The sequence below is a fragment of the Microcaecilia unicolor genome, chromosome 3 (assembly GCF_901765095.1).
Source record: "Microcaecilia unicolor chromosome 3, aMicUni1.1, whole genome shotgun sequence".
NCBI classification, from domain to species: domain Eukaryota; kingdom Metazoa; phylum Chordata; class Amphibia; order Gymnophiona; family Siphonopidae; genus Microcaecilia; species Microcaecilia unicolor.
Window position 1 is genome coordinate 56,389,545 of NC_044033.1, and position 19,552 is coordinate 56,409,096.

A 19,552-nucleotide genomic window follows, 5' to 3' on the forward strand; every position below is an offset into this window, starting at 1 on the left:
GCCTTACGTCTATATTGAGTATCTCTAGCGAGATCCGGAAATATCCTGACTTTGGAACCAAAAAACATCGAATCTAAATGTTAAAAAACAACTTCATACCATCTCCCTGTCTATCTCAAGAGCAAAGGTCACTATGCAGGTTGTACCTCTGTGTAACCACTTCCAGGGAAGATTCAAGAAAAGATGTCAGGTTCATTCCTCCATCCACACAACTTGGTTTACCTCCAGATTAGATGGTGTTAAAGTCTGAAGAATAAATTACCCTTGTATGGGTGGTAAAGATTCCCCAGGCATCCCCAGGACTTTCCCGTAAATATTTTTTTACCATGTCTATAGCTGAGATAACTGGAGATCTGGGGAAATTGACAAGCCTCAAATTAAGTCTTCTCTGCTGGTTTTCAAGATATTCCATCTTCTTTTTAATAAAGTTACTGTCCTTAATTGTGGCTTTGTTCAAATTCTCCAGTTTCTGAATTTTTTCTGAAGCATTTTTGTTTCAGACATCTGACACGCGTTGATTTGATCCTGAGTCAACAGAGCTTCTGACAATGTTTTTATTTCGCCAGGCGTTTTTAACAAAACTGTTGAAGCGAAGAATGCATGAAAAAGTTAGGTCCCATAGTGACTCAATAGTAACTACGGCAGGTTTCACCATATTGATATTAAACTCAGGAGGGGGGGCTTTAGAAATCTGTTGTAAAGCATCTCTCATTATTATGGAAAAAGATTTTACAGTTTGTCTTACCAGACTTCTTCGCCCCTGCGAAATCGGCAGGGCTCCTTTCTCCGAGGGTCCTCTCCTTTGCAGGCGTCGGGCCCTGCGAATCACAAGCGCTCGCATACTTCCTGGTTTGGTGGTGTGCCGCTACTGGGCGTCAGGGCTCAGGGGAAGCCCCGTCTTCACTGATGGCCGAATAGTTGGAAGCTAGGCCGATAGTGGGAGATGATGTCGCCTGGTGACCCAGCGAAACTCCGAAGCTTTCCAGCGTCGTCTGCCTCGGGAGGTGGGTACCGTTGGGGGTTACAGGTGAAGCCTCCCTCACTTTTCCTCGCCGCTTCCCCATATCAAAAATAGGGGGATTCAGACTCCTCACTAGGTTCCGTGTGGGCAGTCTCGGAGCACGTCTGGGTAGCGTCTCAACTCAGCGCCATCTTGGATCTCTTGTCTAGTATTAATGTCCACAGAGAGCGCTACCTTTTAATGCTTGCATGCTAAATAATTTTTTCTTCCTATTAATAGCATACTAAGAATAAGAGTAATGATAGTAATAAACATTATCATAAAAGGGGCACGCGACAAAACACATACACTACACTAATAAAAAAATTACACAAATGTGTTTGTCAGTCTGAAAGCATAAATAATAAAATGAATAAAAGCAGCACCTTGCAGACCACCTACTTCACTGTTTGTTCAGAGTAAGACTGGGAAGCTTGAATTTTTCCAACACGGTGTCCCAAGGGGTAAAAAGTTCCAAAATTGAACACATACACACTCCGCATAAGTCTTCAACCCTAAGGACATTATCATGCAAGAGATACTACAGGTCTGAGATCTAAAAGAAAATCAGAGCACTTTATCAACTTGGATATTCAGGAGATGACATTATAGCTCACAGTAAATGTGGAATAAGTCAGTACAATGGAACAGGGTCGGAGAACCATGTGGCGCCCCTGCTGCACATACAAGCAAAGGCCGTAGTCTGGAGGAAATGAACATTCGAAGCTGCTGAAAATGCATAGAATTTTGGGCTTATAGGAGGGGGTTGGACGTACTTGATCTAGTCTCCTTTTTGCAGCAGTTTTTCTCCTATATTAGGCATAGAATTTAAGCATGTATTCAAAATTGAATGAGCTCTGGCATTTCAGAGTCAACTCAAATGGATGAAAGCTAAATATGGCTTGTTTTTTCCCAGTCCTGATGCATGATACACTAACAATATGACTTGAAATTTTTCAGATTCAGAGCCTTAACAAATATTCCTGGAGGTACAAGCGGGTGGGGTGCATCGTTGGATGTGAGATATAACCTGATGCATATTTTTCATATTGACTTTCTGGTACTGTTTTCCCTTGCGGAGCTCTATGGTCCCAACCTCAGTGAGCCTTGGAGACTTGTTTGACTATGGCAGGATCCCAACAGTTGGTCAATGAATTTGTTGCCTCCTATGACTTTAGTTGAATTATCAAATGCAGAGCTTCCTTGGAGGTCAGGTTCACTTGATGAAGGCTAGTAGCTACAACTAGTTATTGGTTATATTAATAGGGCTTTCCTCACTATTTTATTGCTTGCCTTTGTAGTGATTCGACTCATCCTCTAGAGCAGAGGTTTTCAACCCAGTTCTCGAGGCACACCCAGCCAGTTTAGTTTGGCTGGGTATTTCCTGAGGACTGGGTTGAAAACCTCTGCTCTAGAGAGCTGAAGTGAATGATTTACATCAGACTTGGATGTCATTTAAAAATAACATCCTGGAAGCTCAAACCAGAGATATTCCACGTGTTAAAAAAGGCAGAAGAAAGTCCAAATGAGAGCCAGCATGGTTAACAAATGAAGTGAAGGAGGATATTAGAGGTAAAAGAACTTCCTTCAGAAAATGGAAGAAGGATCTGACTGAAGATAATAGGAAACAGCACAAGGAATGACAGTCAAATGCTGCTGATATAGAATGCAGAGAAGCTTGCTTTGGAGGTAGAAACACATAATAAAAACTTCTTTGGATATATTAAAAGCAAGAAACTGGTAAAATAATCGGTTGGCCCGCTAGATGACCGATGAGTAAAAGGAGAGCTCAGGGAGTACATACCCGTAGGCACAGAAAAGGATGATGGTATCATTGTTGATATGTTGAAGCCCTCTGCTCAGTTTGCAGTGGTGGCTAAAAAAGCAAGTAGAATGCTAAGAATTATTAGGAAAGGAATGGAGTACAAGATTAAGAATATATATGATGCCTTTGTATTGCGCTCTGGTATGACCACCTCTTGATATTGTGTGCAGTTTTGGTCACCAGCATGTCAGAGATACAGTGGCATCAAGAAAGGTACAGATGGGCAACAAAAATGATGATAAAGGGGATGGGACAACTTCCCTATGAGGAAAGGCTAAAGAAACTAGAGCTCTTCAGCTTGGAGAAGAAACGGCTGAGGGGGAAATATGGTAGAAGTCTATAAAATACTGAGTGGAGTGGAACAGGTAGACATAAATCACTTGTTTACTCTTTCCAAAAATGCAAGGGCTAGGGGGCATGCAATGAAACTACTAAGTAGTAAATTTAAAACAATTTGGAGAAAATATTTAAAAAGGTTTTGACGGTGGCTAAGATGGCAGCATGAACACGACATTGTACCTGGTCTCACTGTCCTGCTGCTATTTCTTCCATAGCGAATTCTTCCAGTATGCCTCACACTGAGTAAGTGGGGTATAATCGAAGACTTATTCCCTCCCCCCCCCCCCCCCCCCAAAAAAAAAAAAACTTCTTCCCCCGTATGCCATTCGGACCCCATCCGCTCAATCCAGAGAAAGTCTTGTGGTGACTCCAAGTGAGAGGAACACTTGGAGGCTATAGGACTAGATGTCACTCTTAACTCCAGTTCAAACCCGCCACCATGCCCATCGACCTCAGTTTGCTACAGAAGGTGGGAGCCCTGTCAGAGGAAGCAGCTTAGGAAACCCATTGCTGGAGATAGGAACAGTGATGGAGCTCGGTTGGGGCCTTTGTCTCAAGGAGAAGCACCCATGGTGATTTCTATAGAGAACATTTGGTTGGCTACTCCAGAGTTAGACACTACTATTAGCAAGTCTGTTGAAGAAGTCTCGTCGCTCATGGACTAAAGTTGAGGTTATATCACAACATTTGGAAGGTGTTAAATTGACTTTTTGACTAAAATTAAGAACATTCAAGATGATGTTAAATCCCTTCAAGATTTAACTATTGTTATTGGTGAAAGTTAAGATCATACTACATAAAAAGATTGACGAGTATAAGAAAGGGGGTCCAAAGCACACTCCAAACCATAAAAAGCACAAGGAGCCTTCAAAACTGTGGGCATAAACTCAATACTTTATTGAACCGACCCGACACAGTCCGTGTTTAAGTGAAAACGCCTTCGTCAGGGATCTAGGCATACAAACAAGTAAAATATGATTATAGATTAAAATGGTAATATATGCATGCATAGAATACATAAAAAGATGTGAGCCAGAACATTGGAGTGATTGAACACAATGAAATAAATTAATGGGGTAAAAACAAGGCTATTTGTAATTCAACATAAATCAGAAATTAAATAATTATAAATAAAATATGTAAGCTATTATGAGTATAAAATGGAATAGTACAAACACCATAATATTAATGAAATAATAAAACCATATGATATAAATGTGATAAAAACCACAAAGATATTAATAAGCCAAAGTATTAATAATAAAAACATAAGTGGAAGCTACATGTGACTCTTACCTAGTGATAATTAGGACCAGCCAAGGTTCCACATGATAGTACGGAAACACTTCAGACTAGACAATCTAGTCTGGAGGGAAACAAATGACAAGTAAAAGTATTGGAAGTGTAGGAAAATGCGTATTAAGTTGCAAAAGTGTGCTTAAAAGTAGCAAAGTTTGTGTTTCAAGCGAATTCAGTAGTGTACAGATGATTCATTATTACCTTAACTGCAACTGGACACCAAAGTACCAAGTGAACTGTGATGACAGGATTGAATAGCAATAAACTGAAGCTGGAGGTACCACAAAAAAAAAAAAAAAAAAAGAAAGGTGAAGGTGACATTTGTGCTGATACTGTATAATTATACATATGCTGGAGTGAAAACCAGCAGCATACCTTTAAAACTATGGAGAGAAGCCAATAAAAAGCAGCATGAAATCTGTTTTAACTCTTTTGGGAGTCTTGCCAGGTGCTTGTGACCTGGATTGGCCACTGTTGAAAACAGATACTGGGCTCGATGGACGTTCGAGTTATCTCAGTATGGCAATGCTTATGTTCTTATGAAACAATTGAACTGTATTTAAAGATTCCTCTAGAGGCAGTGTCTCATAATTTAAAGCTGATCAAATACAAGTCTTACTATAAAGACAATCACCTCAACATACCACAGATCCAGCAAAATTTTCTAAAACCGTCTGATGTTTAATAGTGTAAAAAGATTTGATATATCACTCTATTTAAACAGAGTGGTTTAAAATAATATAAAAAGTACAGGACAAGAACCGCTGCACTAACCACTAGGCCTAGTGGTTAGTGCAGCGGTCTTTGATCCTGGGGACACTAGGTTGGTTCTCACTGCAGCTCCTTTTGACTCTGGCAAGTCACTTAACCCTCCATTGCCCCAGGTACAAAATAATACCTATATATAATATATAACCTCTTTAATGTAGTTTGCAAAAACCACAGAAAGGTGATATACAAGTCCCATTCCCTTTCCTTTCCCTTTGCTTAGTACAAAAAAAATGCACTCAGAATAGTCATCGCATACCCAGAGATTTCCCTCATGCCATACTTTCTCTGGCTGACTGGCCGAATGCTTTTCTGAAAAAAAAAATAATAATAAGGCTTCAGTTTTACTTTAACTTCTCATGTACATCCACTGGCAACTGATTCATAATACTGATGCGGGCTAAAAAAAAAAAATTGGCACACCTTGCATGGAGGTCAAACGAGCCATAACAGATGTGAGGAGTACTGCCAGGTCCAGAGCAACAAGCTCCCATCACATACCTCAACCACCCTGATGGTCTAATGGGTTCTTTGGACGAGGGAGGATCCCCAGTCTTTCCTGCCCGCTAACCGCTGACCCTCTTGCTGCCTGCATTGCTTTTTTAAATGCTTCTGAGACTTCCAGTGGCGGCCTCACGAGACTTCCACTAAAGTTTTGTGAGGCTGCCACTGGAAGTCTCGGCAGCCATTGTTAAAGAAAATTAGGCAGCGGGCTGGAAATACTGAGGTTCTTTTCCTGCCCCGAAGAATCCACTAGATCACCAGGGTGGCTTGAGGTATGTGCCAGGAGGGCACCCAGGGCTGAAGGGGAAGTCTGGAATATGTGGGTGGGAGTGTACTATACAAAAAAAAAAACATGGTTATCTGTTTCCCCCTTCCTCGCTGGATCCCTGTGCACTAAAAACAAAGCAAGCAACACTATGAGCTGCTGCATCCACGTTCTTTATTTATTTATTTATTTGCTACATTTGTACCCCCACATTTTCCCACCTATTTGCAGGCTCAATGTGGCTTACATTATGATTGCAAAAGATATAGTTATGAACATAGTAAGAGGTTTGTTCTAAATTAACATGTTACTATGTAAAGAATTAAGGAAGATATGTCTGTGGAATATTTAGAAAACACATAATGAAAAAGAAAAAATATGAATAATATGGCTAATATAATCAGTTTAGAGGGATTAGTAGGTGGTTGGTGGAATGTTATTTAATTTCTCTTTGATTTCAAACATGCTGGCTTGTGCATACGGATGTACAAAGAGAGGAAGTAACATTTTATAGGTGAGTAGTAATTTGTTATAAATCATCAGTGGTTAATTTGGAGGGGCTGGTCAAAGGGACTCCTAGTACTGGTATATTCGTACAGAGAATTTTTTTCTCCTGGTAAAGGGCCACTAAAACAGACATCATGAGAAACAGGTGCTCAACAGAGTTTGTTCTATCTATCTATTTACTTATTTATGGCATTTATATCCCACGTTAAATATGAATTAGGTTGCCTACATCAAAAGAAATAAAGATGGCATGTGGGAATGTGCTCCTTTTGTTTTGTGGATTGCAGTAGTATATTATAAAAATGCACTTGCGTTTTTTTTTTTTTTTTTTTTTAAATGCCCAGTTGGGTATATATGCTAATCTCAACTTTGTTAAATGTTTGACATATCAATCTACTTGCTTCCATGATATAACAATTCGATTCTCACTGTATTTTCAAATGAAGATACATGAATCAGAATTTCCTCGGGATAATGTGGGGATATATTATGTTTAAAAAAAAAAGTCCCTTATTTCTAATCTTTTTCCGATTGTTTTCGATAGCATTGCTAGTGTTTTAAGTGAACCAGTGTGCGTCAATCTTCTCCTACTGGCGTCAGCCCATCTAACGGGCTAGATAGGCTCACTCCGTCTCCTGTTTTATCTAACCTCCTTGGTAAAAAGGGTGGAGGGAGTGTGGGTGGGTGCAGGGAAGAGGGAAAATAGATTGGTAAGGGCGACATAACATGGAGAAGTGGGGAAGGGAAAAGTGGAAATAGAGCACATGGGATAGAACGGATGGAGAGGGGACATGCTGGCTCATGGATATGTGTATCTTAATGTTGTGGTTTAGCAGAGTATGGAAGAATATTTGTTACTTTTACTGGTATTTTACTGCGTATAGAATCTGGCTTTCTTGGGGACGGGATCAAGGTGACTGCGGCATGCCAGAGGCAGCTGGGGGCTGGGATGGAGGAAATTTATTTGAGGAGGGACAGGTTAGCTTCCCTCGGGGACAAAGGAGACGGGTTAGATTTCTGCCCTGTGCAACCTCTCTGCTTGGAACCTCAGTCTACCTTGTGACATGTTCCACCCACACAGAAGCAGAAAGTTGTGTCAGAGGAGGTGGGATGCGACACAGGGACAGTCTGAGGCCCAGAGGCAGCCTGTTTAATTGCTGCAGTACCACTACTGGCGGTGATCAAGGCAAGTTAGGACTGTGGGGATGGAGGGAGAGGAACAGAACTGGGAGAAGGGAAGGGGGAGAGAGACACAGGACTTGGGATAGAGGGGGAAGGAAAGATGCAGGAAATGTTTCTCTGCTGGACCTGGGGGCAGGGGAGGAGATACAGAAAAGAAGAGATGTTCGGTCCAGGGAGGGAGATGCTGGCACCTGGAATGGCCCTGATGTGTCTAGACAGTTCCTGGAGTGAGAGTCAGAAGCAGACCTCTTATTCCAGACACCTCTTAACAAAAGTAATAAATAGGTCCCTTGGACTGAACGAGCATTCCCCCCCCCCCCCCCCCCCCCCCCCAAAAAAAAAAATGTTAGATAAAGGGTCGGTTCTTTTGATGTCAGGTACATAAGTACATAAGTACATAAGTAATGCCACACTGGGAAAAGACCAAGGGTCCATCGAGCCCAGCATACTGTCCACGACAGCGGCCAATCCAGGCCAAGGGCACCTGGCAAGCTTCCCAAACGTACAAACATTCCACACATGTTATTCCTGGAATCTTGGATCTTTCCATGTCCGTTTAGTAGCGGTTTATGGACTTGTCCTTTAGGAAACCGTCCAACCCCTTTTTAAACTCTGCTAAGCTAACCGCCTTTTTAAGGAAATCAACTACTCAATTCACCTGTCCTAAGCATGAGAGATGGTTTTAACTAAATTGAATACAGAAACAAAAAAAACAAAACCAAGGTAGTCTTAGAGCTAATTATGATTTCTAAAAATCAGGCTTTAAAAAAGTGTATTGTTTGTGATCTAGATTAGATTTGGAAAATTGATATTGCTGACACTTTCTTTTCTGGTAATGTACTTTAGAACGATCGTGATCCTCGTTTACGAGAGAGGATGGTTGCAAGAAATTCTATATTGGATCAATATGGGAAGGTTCTACCAAGAGTGCAGAGAAAATTAGCATCTGGTAGGATCAAGCCATATAATTTGTCGTCATCCATACTACGAGAAGGTAAACCATTTTTTTTTGTCTGGTTCACTTGTTCCCAAAACTCTTTTCACTAACTCATTGATCACGTGCTATTGCAGACAATTGTGTAGCAAAATACTTCAAATGAAATCAACAATGTACTTGATAAATGAATTAAAAATATATTAGCCACATAATTATATGAAGCATGTCACTTCATCTATATTCTACATAATGGAGAATGCACAAATGTAAATCCAGGTGCTGGAAGTAGTGGGAAAATTAAGGTGAAAAAGAAACTTACCTGTGCTTGGATGTTTATTAGGATTTATTTACCGTTTTTGAAGGAATTCACTCAAGGTGGTGTACAGTAAGAATAGATCAAACATGAGCAATAGGCAATTACAGTAGTAAAATATTCAAATAACCATACAAAGTATGGCATGGTATACTACAATATCAAAAAAGGGGGAAGTTCAAACTACTTATTGAAAAATACTAATAAAACAAGGTTTGAATCTATAATGCTGTATAATGAATTTCCCACTCCGTCCCACTAATTTTACAATGGAAATAGTACATTAATACTTAGCAAACAGAACCTCAAGCTTCCCAGTAGGGAAAGTTCCAAAAGTACTAGCAAAGCCACTACTTTTCAAAGGGAACAGGGTAATGTCATTGGTTCTTATTGATCATGGAAAAAGGAAAAAAGAATCACCCACAAAAACTCCACCTTAAGGAGAAAATCAGGTGGTTCAAAAAATCTTTTATTCCAATCAAAACAAGGGATAGGTAGGAAGTCCACTATACAGTATCAAAATATTAGAATAAACCCAGACCAAACTGCAGTATTTCAGAAGTCTGCTCTAACGTCTGCTACATCAAAAAAATTTCTGAAAAATGAAAAATTCAAAAAAATGAATGAAAGTCTCTCCAAGCAGTGCTAATCACAACAGCCCCCACCATAGGTAAAAGAAAAAAAAACGGGACTATCGCTTCGCAGAAAGCCCCATAGCACACAACCTAGAACAACCGTTGTGGTAAAAACAGTCCTAGGTAACTTAAACAAAAGACGAAACCAGAACTTAGCTGTGGATGTCTTCTAAAGTTGTTCAATAAAGCTGTATTCCAGGCTATCCCATCCCATCCATGCTAGTAACTTTCCAAACAGCTTTGCCCAAATCTATTTTTCAACTGAATAAAGGCTTCTGTTGTATTTCGCCAATGCAACGGCAATCCAATCCCAACCACTGGAGAGCAAATGAAGGAGAACATGGAGACGACTTCTCTTGCTTAATCCGTTTCATAATAACTTCCAACAAGAGCACCTTGTTTCGCTCATAATTATGCTGCTTCAGGAAGGAAAATTATTACACCAAGACTGCTACATGTCATTCTGTTTCCAAAATGGACATGACGTGTAGCACTCCAAAACGACGTGACATGGTGTGATTAGCACTACTTGGAGAGGCTTTTTCTTTCATATTTTAGAATTTTTCATTTTTCAGAATTTTTTTTGATGTAGCAGACGTTAGAGCAGACTCTTCTGAGATACTGCAGTTTGATCTGGGTTTATTCTAAGATTTTGATACTGTATAGTGGACTTCCTACCTATCCCTTGTTTTGATTGGAATAGAAGTTTTTTCCATGATCAGTAAGAACCAATGATATTACCCTGTTCCCTTTGAAAAGTAATAGATTTGCTAGTACTTTTGGTACTTTCCCTACTGGGAAGCTTGAGATTCTGTTTGCCAAGTATTAATGTACTATTTCCATTGTGAAATTAGTGGGACGGAGTGGGAAATTCATTATACAGCATTGTAGGTTCAAACCTTGTTTTATAAGTATTGTATACTACTTACAATGTCAACACAATATGTAGTAGAACATTTTAATTGATAGTGAAGGGTAAAGCAAAGATGTAACATATAGTTAAGAGAATAAGAAGAGTTAGAAAGTAAGGCGACTGATTTAAAGAAAGTTGCACATGAGGTCAGAGAGATGGTTAAACATTATCTCAGCTACGGTAGGAGTAGATAAACGTTCTGCTGCAGTATTTGCAACCCGAGTCATTCCTTGTATGTGTGAGTGAGACTAACAAGTTATTTCTTCCATTAAATGTCTGTTTGAAGAGCCAAGCTTTCACCTGCTTCCTGAAGTACAGATAGTCTTGTGTTAAGCAGAGCCTTTCATAATTAGCAGCATCTATGAACAAACATTTTACTACCAATTGCTCTCTAATTAAAACTTGCAGAAAAACTTTTCTTCTTTCTTGAATCATCAGGCCGCTTTCTAATGTAGTTCCTTCACCAAGACCAGCAACAGTTTTCCTCCTTCCAGAATATTGAAATTTTGCGACAGAAAACTTGAGCAAGGGGGGAATGGTGTCAGGCTGTGAGGGATAAGTCTTGACTTTCTCTTTGTGCTTAATTCTTTCTAGTCCAACAGAAGTTGGGAACAATAATAAAAAAGTGGTCTAAAATGTGGGTCTGTCTTGGGGCAAATAACTCTCCTTAAAATTTGATGGAATGGGATGGAACTTTCTTTGAGGGGCAAAAACTAGCAAACCAAATGGGCCAAATTGGACTGGAGATTCTAGAGGACCCCCCCCCCCCCCCCCCCCCCCCCCCCCCCAAAAAAAAAAAAAAATGTTTTTGCACAATAAATTTCTATGAGAAAAGGAGTTCCAGCTTCTGTAGTATAGAAATTTTAGAGGAAAATGTAGAAGATAGCAAACAGGGCAAAGCAGTTTAAAAGGTGGAATTCCCTTCTTTTCCAAACTACCTCTGCCACCCCTCACCCTGGCAACTGCACCCAAAAAATAATTCCCTATAACTGCCACACAACCCCAAACTGACCTATCCCTTAAAACTAATCCCTGCAAACTGCCCCACTCCAAAAACAAAAAAAAAGCCACTCCAACTGCCCCACCACCACATAAACTGCTTCAGTCCCTAAAACCACCCTTCACAACCTGTCTATTATCCCACAGTCCGCACCCTCAAATCTAGTGGTTAGTGCAGTGGACTTTGATCCTGGGGAACTGAGTTCAATTCCCACTGCAGCTCCTTGTGACTCTGGGCAAGTCACTTAACCCTCCATTGCCCCGGTACAAAATAAGTACCTAAATATATGTAAACCGCCTTGAATGTAGTTGCAAAAACCTCAGAAAGGCGGTATATCAAGTCCCATTTCCCTTCCCCTTCCCCCTACTCCTCGCACAACGAATCTCTACATGTTCCAAACTGCCTCGACCCTTCAAACAACTTGCTGCCCCAAAATGGATTCCACCTTCCCTTAACTCCCCCATAGACAGATTGTGTCCAGTGTACCCACGATGCAGAACAGATATATCCACACATACAAACATATGTAGACCCCACAGATACACAGGGAATGTAAATAATTTCCTATCTCTTTATTTCATTTTCTTTTTAAATTATATTTTGAATACTGCTTCAGGCATCATATAGTTTTCTTATTGTTTGCTTTGTGTATTGTCAAGTACTTTGCAAGTGTTTCCCAATGGCTTAATCTAGCCCTGCCCATGAAAACAGACAAGTTACAGAATTACCCCTTTTAGATTGCACATGTTTAGGAGGACCATGTGATACATGTGCAGGACTCACTGTCTTTATCGGAAGTCAAAATCCAAAATATAGAAGGATGGTAAATATGTGGACATTTTTTCTGAGTTTAAAAACTGTTATCTGCAGTTCTCTGCCCCATCTTACCCATGAGTGAGCCTTCCTGGCCTGTTTCCCTTGTAACTAGCAGCAGAGACTTCAGGTAGTATCCAGCCAATGGGAAAGCAGTGAGGGTGAAGGACTGGAAGGCAGCTTTAGTCCCAGGAAGGGAGGTAGTGATCTGGAGAAAGTTCATCATGTAGAAGTGAAGTTTCTGCATATGTGTGTGTGTGTGGGGGGGGGGGGGGGGGGGGGGGTAGAAAGGGAGGGGTTGAAGAGAAATTAGCCCTCTCCAAAAAAAAAAAAAACCCCAATACATTTCTATGAGAGAAGCAGCTGCAGTATACATACACTGGTTCAAAAAAACAGCAAGGCAGTTGATCCGCCAAGTCGAATATGGAAGATAAAACAGAGGCAGATCTTGTAAAAAGAAAGTCTTTTTTTAGTAGATTAAAAAGCTCCCAGATATTCAACATAAAATGCCTGACATGGCCATGTTTCGTCAGTATATAAATGGCTGCATCAGGGACAGTGGGACACCAGATGATTAAAACCTTCAAAAATGCTCAGGCTGGTATAGTCTCAAAAAAAAAAAAAAAAACAACGCTGTGATCTAGTGTACAAAACAGCAACAAAAGATGAAAGTGTACTTACCGAGCTGCAGATCCCCTAAGAAACCAAGACAAGCTCCCCAAGATGTAAGAAGTGAGATGTCCCCCAGAGGTCAGATGTCAGCCTTTGACTTTGTCTGGTTCTGAGTTCCTTTCGTTGATCCCAGGTTCATTTCTAAGGGGCAGGAGGGTTTGTAGGACAATAATACAACACACAAATGTGGATTGGCAAGATATTTTATCTAGAAATAGGCTTAGGGCAGAAAGATAATACATCACTGCGGCACACCTGAGTGAATGAATGTCTGTGATTAGCAAAGAGCTTTCTGTGTGTGGAATGGATGCAGGTAGGAGGAGATGTGTGGTTGTGTGTCTGAAGGCATGCGTGTATGTGTGTCAGTGGTGTCCCTCTCTGATTTTAAATACTGAATTCTTTTCCCACACACTGGCCTATGATATAATTTGGTTTGCTTTATTCCTGTGTCTCCTGAGTCACTAAGGAATTGTTAATTCCTGTGAACTTGCACAGTTTATGGAAACAATGGTTTTATTTCTATTGTTTTCCTGTGCAGATTCTGGTGTTTTATTGCTGGGAAGCACAGGTGTTAGGAGACATCCTATCTTTCACTGATATTCCCAGGGATCAGACTATAAGGGGAGGAAGGAATTTCAAAGCTGCTCTCCCAGAGGTCTTAGGCTGACACAGAGTAGGCCCTGAAGCCTCAGTTAGACGAACTCTAAGATAATGCTGACATGGGATACTATAGACCTGTAAGCCTCATGTTGGTGGTAGGAAACGTAATGGAGTCACTGCTGAAAGAAAAGATAGTTAACTTTCTAGAATCCAATGGGTTGCAGGATCTGAGGCCATATGGTTTTACCAAAGGAAAATCCTGCCAAACTATTCTTTGACTGAGTGACCAAAAACTGAATAAAGGAGATGGTGCTAGATATAATCTACTTGGATTTCAGCAAAGCCTTTGATACGCTTCCTCACAGAAGACTCGTGAATAAGCAGAGAGGGCTGAACTTGAGACCCAAAGTGATGGACTGGATTGGAAACTGACCAACAGATAACAGAGGGTGGTGCTAAGTGGAATTCAAGTAGAGAAGTGCCTCACGGATCTGTACTGGGGCAAATTTATTTTAATAAATTTGTGATAGACGTTGCTGAAGAGTTAAAAGGAAAACTTTGCCCTTTTGCAGATGACACCAAGATCGCAAACACAGTGAACACCCCGGAGGGAGTAGAAACTATGAGAAGAGAGCTCCAAAAATTAGAATGGTGTAAGGTCTAACAGTTAACTTTAATATGAAGAAATGCAGAGCGATGGACTTGGGGTGCAGAAATCCAAAGATTAGAGGAGAGAGATTAAATTTAGCTTAGAAGAGGGACTTTGGGGTGATGGTGTCTGAGGATCTCAAGATGGCAGAGCAATGTGACAAGGCGGTGGCCATAGAAGAATGCTTGGCTGCATAGAAAAGGGTGTAACTATCAGAAGAAAGGAGGTGTTGATGCCCCGTACAAGTCGTTAGTGAGGCCCCACTTGGAGTTTGTATTCAGTTTTGGAGGCCGTATATCACTAAGGATGTAAAAACACTTGATGCAGTTCAGAGAAATAACAAAAATGGTATGAGCTTTGCACCACAAGACGTATAAGAAGAGACTTCAGGACCTGAAGATGTATACCCTTGAGGAAAGATAGGGTGATATGATGACATTCAAATATTTGAAAGGTATTAATATGTAAACAAATCTCTTCCAGAGACAGGAAAAAAGTAAAGAAGAGAACATAGTAACATAACATAGTAACATAGTAGATGACGGCAGAAAAAGACCTGCATGGTCCATCCAGTCTGCCCATCAAGATAAACTCACATGTGCCACTTTTTGTGTATACCTTACCTTAACATGAATTGAGGTTGTAGGGGGAACGACTCAGGAATAGCATCAGGATGTACTCTTTTACAAAATGGGTACCTGGAATTCCCTCGTGTGGGAGGTGGTGGAGTTGAAAACGGTAACAGAGTTCAAAAATATGTGGGATAAACACAAAGAGAATCCTATGTGGAAAAAGAATGGTGCTTAGATGGCAACTCCAGTAATTGAGAAATAAAGTCAGTGCCGGGCAAACTTCTACAATCTATGCCCTGATCATGGCTGGACAGATCTGGATGGGCTGGAGTGGGGCTTTGATGGTAGCTCCAGTAGTTGGGAATAAGGCCAGTGCTGGGTTGACTTCTACAGTCTGTGTCCTGAAAATGGCAAGAACGAATCAAGATCAAGTATACATACGTAAAATCACATCATACCCATATGCTATGAGTTTTTATCTTGTTGGGCAGACTGGATGGACTGCTGTCTACTATGTTAGGATAAATACTGACTGGTGAGGGGTTTGTACATGGTAACATAGTAGATGACGGCAGAAAAAGACCTGCACGGTCCATCCAGTCTGCCCAACAAGATAACTCATATTTGCTGCTTTTTGTGTATACCCTACTTTGATTTGTACCTGTGCTCTTCAGGGCACAGACCGTATAAGTCTGCCCCGCACTATCCCCGCCTCCCAACCACCAGCCCCACCTCCCAACCACCGGCTCTGGCACAGGCACAGACCGTATAAGTCTGCCCAGCACTATCCTCACCTCCCCACCACCAGCCCTGCCTCCCAACCACCGGTTCTGGCACAGACCGTACAAGTCTGTCCAGCACTATCCCCGCCTCCCAACCACCAGTCCCGCTTCCCACCACCGGCTCTGGTACAGACCGTATAAGTTTGCCCAGCCCTATCCCCGACTTCCAACCACCAGCCCCACCTCCCGATCTTGACTAAGCTCCTGAGGATCCATTCCTTCGGCAAAGGATTCCTTTATGCTTATCCCACGCATGTTTGAATTCCGTTACCGTTTTCATTTCCACCACCTCCCGCGGGAGGGCATTCCAAGCATCCACTACTCTCTCCGTGAAAAAATACTTCCTGACATTTTTCGAGTCTGCCCCCCTTCAATCTCATTTCATGTCCTCTCGTTCTACCACCTTCCCATCTCCGGAAAAGGTTCGTTTGCGGATTAATACAGAGTTCTTAAGTGGTGACATCACTGTTCAGTCGTTTCTGAGTGTCCACCTCCTGACAGGTCAGCACAAACACAAGCATCCGGATTGGCGTGGAGGGATTCAAGGAAAGAAAGTTAGCAACATAGCTTACCATGGTAGGAATTTCTTGTTCTCTGTTACAGTAAGTATTCTCATACAGAAGAATATTTAAAGCATTGTGGTAATCTCGGTAAAGTAAAAAGTACAAATGGTTTATGTAGGATACTGGGGCTAAAGGATGTCTGTAGTGATAAATAACCACATCTCTTATGGTTTGGATCAGGCAGAGTAGCTCATGTTCATGTTCCTAACTCATATAAGCCACTGTTTTCACATAACAGGTAATCTCGGTAAAGTAAAAAGTACAAATGGTTTATGTAGGATACTGGGGCTAAAGGATGCCTGTAGTGATAAATAACCACATCTCTTATGGTTTGAATCAGGCAGAGTAGCTCATGTTCATGTTCCTAACTCATATAAGCCACTGTTTTCACATAACAGGTATTATTTGTTTTAGTTGTTACCTTAGTGGCTCTAACGAAGTTCACAGTGGCATAGTTTAATGAGCATTTCTTCTCATTCATTTTTAGCTGCAAGACCCAAGCCATTATCAACTGTGGCAAAGCCAGCTGCTACAGGGAATGTGTTCTCAAAAGCAACTTTCATTAATAATGTATTATCTAAAATTGGAGAAATATGGGTAGGAAATGACCAAAGTGCAGATATTTCTCCCAACAAAAGGTAAGGAAGCTCCTGTGTGTGTTTTAAAGCTGCAGTTCATGAAAAAATTTGTGTTAGGATACATTTAGGGCTAGATTTACTGAATTGCAGTACTGTGGTGGACAGTACTAGTGCTGTTAATATACATTATTAGTAAATAGTTCCACTGCATAAAATAAGATCCACAATAAATAATGTGTACTAATGCATGGTAGCACATGTCAGTAAAGCTAACCCTTAACGGATATAGGGGCAGTTCTGTAACATAGAATTAACACTTACACATCTATTTTGAGTATAAATATTTAGAATAATGGCATTTTCATGCATATTTGCACACATCTGTTTTTAGATGTCAAAATGTCACCTAAGCACTATTCTGCAAATACCTGTGTAACTTTCATGCTTCATACTGAGCAGTGATATATCTATGGGCAGAGCTCAAACTTATGCACATAACTAGAATATTGTAAATTCCACATGTATCTGCAACACTTAGGTACTGATGCTTACACCAGCTCTGTGGATGACATAAGTGCTCATGCTTAAATGTTACATTTATTTAATTTTATTTATGACATTTATATCCCACATTATCCCGAAAAGGCTCAGGTTCAATGTGGCTTACATTCAAGAAATGTAACAGAGAGCGGGAACTAAGTACAAAAAAAGTCCAAGCAAAAAAACAGCACGAAGGGCCTTTAAAAACAAAGGGAACACAGTTCTTTCAGTAGAAAAATCCTTTAATATTGAACTTTGATTGATGAAAGACTCGACACGGGCCGTGTTTCGGTGCTACCGCACCTGCGTCAAGGGTCACACCAATGACAAAGGAGGTTTCAACAGACTAATTTCAAACGTCTGATGTTTTCCAAAATTTTGTATGATATGTTCCTTCAGATATAATGCAGTGCAAAATTCACGCACACCGTCAGTGTAAGTCTCAAGAAGAAAACATCAAAAATATGATACAGTGTCGAAATCTAGGGTGAAAATAAAACTTTTGAGCAAAATCTGGTTGAGAGAACCTAGCCATCTTCCATCACATCCAGTTTTATGAGTATATAATATGTATCCTTTACCCAGGAGTCTTTTTGATCAGTTTTACTCTTTCAGAGTGGCCACATTTATTACAGCAAAAGATGTTTAATGAATTTATAAAAAAATATATTGTAAAGAGCTGCCAAAAGTGCAGTACCAGCAACATAGTTCAACGCCTTCTCTTTCAACAGACATAATTCAGCCAGAGGGATACATGATTTTCTCAGGATCTGAAATGTCCTTATCAGCCTCTAATTCAGAGCCTGAACTAAAACCCGATCAAAAACAGGATCTTCAGTCTCTGTCGAAACCAAATCTGCAGCTGAACTTGTTAAGGTTACCATGTTTGCAGAGACAAAAAAGAGAACACAAAAAATAAAACCGGTTGCTACCTTTTGCTAAAGAAATATTTAATCATAGCAAATGTGTAAATGGCTTTTAGTTAATGAGCAGCAGTGACTGACTTACAGTACAGCAGTCGACAATAATTTACTTTTCAAAAACTTCTGGATTTGAGTTTGTGCCCAAGTGTACTTATCAGAAGTGTGGATATCGCTCAACAACTTTAGCTGGCTTCTCAGATAATGTCTTTGCATGCCATATGCTTAATGTTGTGCTGCACAAACGAATTTCCTTGGACAGATTCAACCAACAGGGAAACAGAGAGGAGCTGAGCTATGCCTTTCTCTCTATGTAGCACCCCCATGTGTCCAGACTAATAGGCCAGAGATGGTTTCTCTTATTATGTGGATAGGTGTGTTGGTCATAGGCACATAAAAGAAAAAGAAGATATTTTCCTAAACATTATAAAAAAAACCCGGAGGACATTTTTATTTATTTTATTTATTTATTGCATTTGTATCCCACATTTTCCCACCTATTTGCGGGCTCAGTGTGGCTTACAATACATTGTGAATTATGGAAATACAATTTGTTACAAGTCGATTATGGGTTACATTGTGAGGAGTTATGTGAAGACAAGGTCAAAGTATCGTTAGGGGAATAGAACAATGGAAGCAGAACAATGGAACAATGGAGGAACAACGAAAGCTGATAGGGCGATAAAACAATAGCAAGGGAACATTCGGGTATAACATTTTATCTGTAAATTAAGGTTTAAATTTAATAGAATTACGGGGGATGAGAATTCTGAAGAAGTACTAAAAGAGGACGTATGATAACCCTAGAAATTGTCCGCTCGGTTTCGGAAGAAACTGAATAAAGAGCCTACTGTATCATTGTCATTGGTGGGTACTGGGCATAGGAGTGTCCCCCACTCACTCTTGCGCATGGCTGGTGCCAGGTCAAAATGGCTTCCGGGACTTCCAGCAACAGTATTTCGAGATTGGAACCAGCACGGGCAGGAGAGATTGTGGGCATCGGGGTCTAAGATTAATTATTTAACAAAAGACCTTCACCTGCATCCAAAGTTTTTAGCCCTCAGAATTTGGAAATTAAGCAATGTTTACTCTCTTTTTTTCGGATTTGCCAAAAACCATCTACTGGGCATGCATATACTTTCAAATGGAAAAGGTTTTCCTACCAGTTCTTCACAAATGCTCACAATGCTGCTATATGCTTCAGTGTGGTTCTTTTCCAGAAGATTTTGGAAACATTGTTTTAACTCCTATACTGAAAGATTGCAAGAAAAAGGTTGCTGATGTAACTAATTATAGACCAGTAGCATCCATTCCACTTTTAATCAAGTTGATGGAAAGTGTGGTCACAAGCCAGCTCACGGACTACATGCTAAATT

General features: G+C 40.5%; 1 protein-coding gene across 1 annotated transcript in view; it reads left to right on the plus strand.

Moving 5' to 3' along the window:
- Positions 1–19,552, plus strand: part of AHCTF1 (AT-hook containing transcription factor 1) — a 553,711-nt gene that overhangs the window by 360,373 nt on the left and 173,786 nt on the right. Inside the window, 2 exon segments of the mRNA XM_030195951.1 lie at positions 8,536–8,683; positions 16,626–16,776. Coding sequence (XP_030051811.1) covers positions 8,536–8,683; positions 16,626–16,776 — 299 coding nt within the window.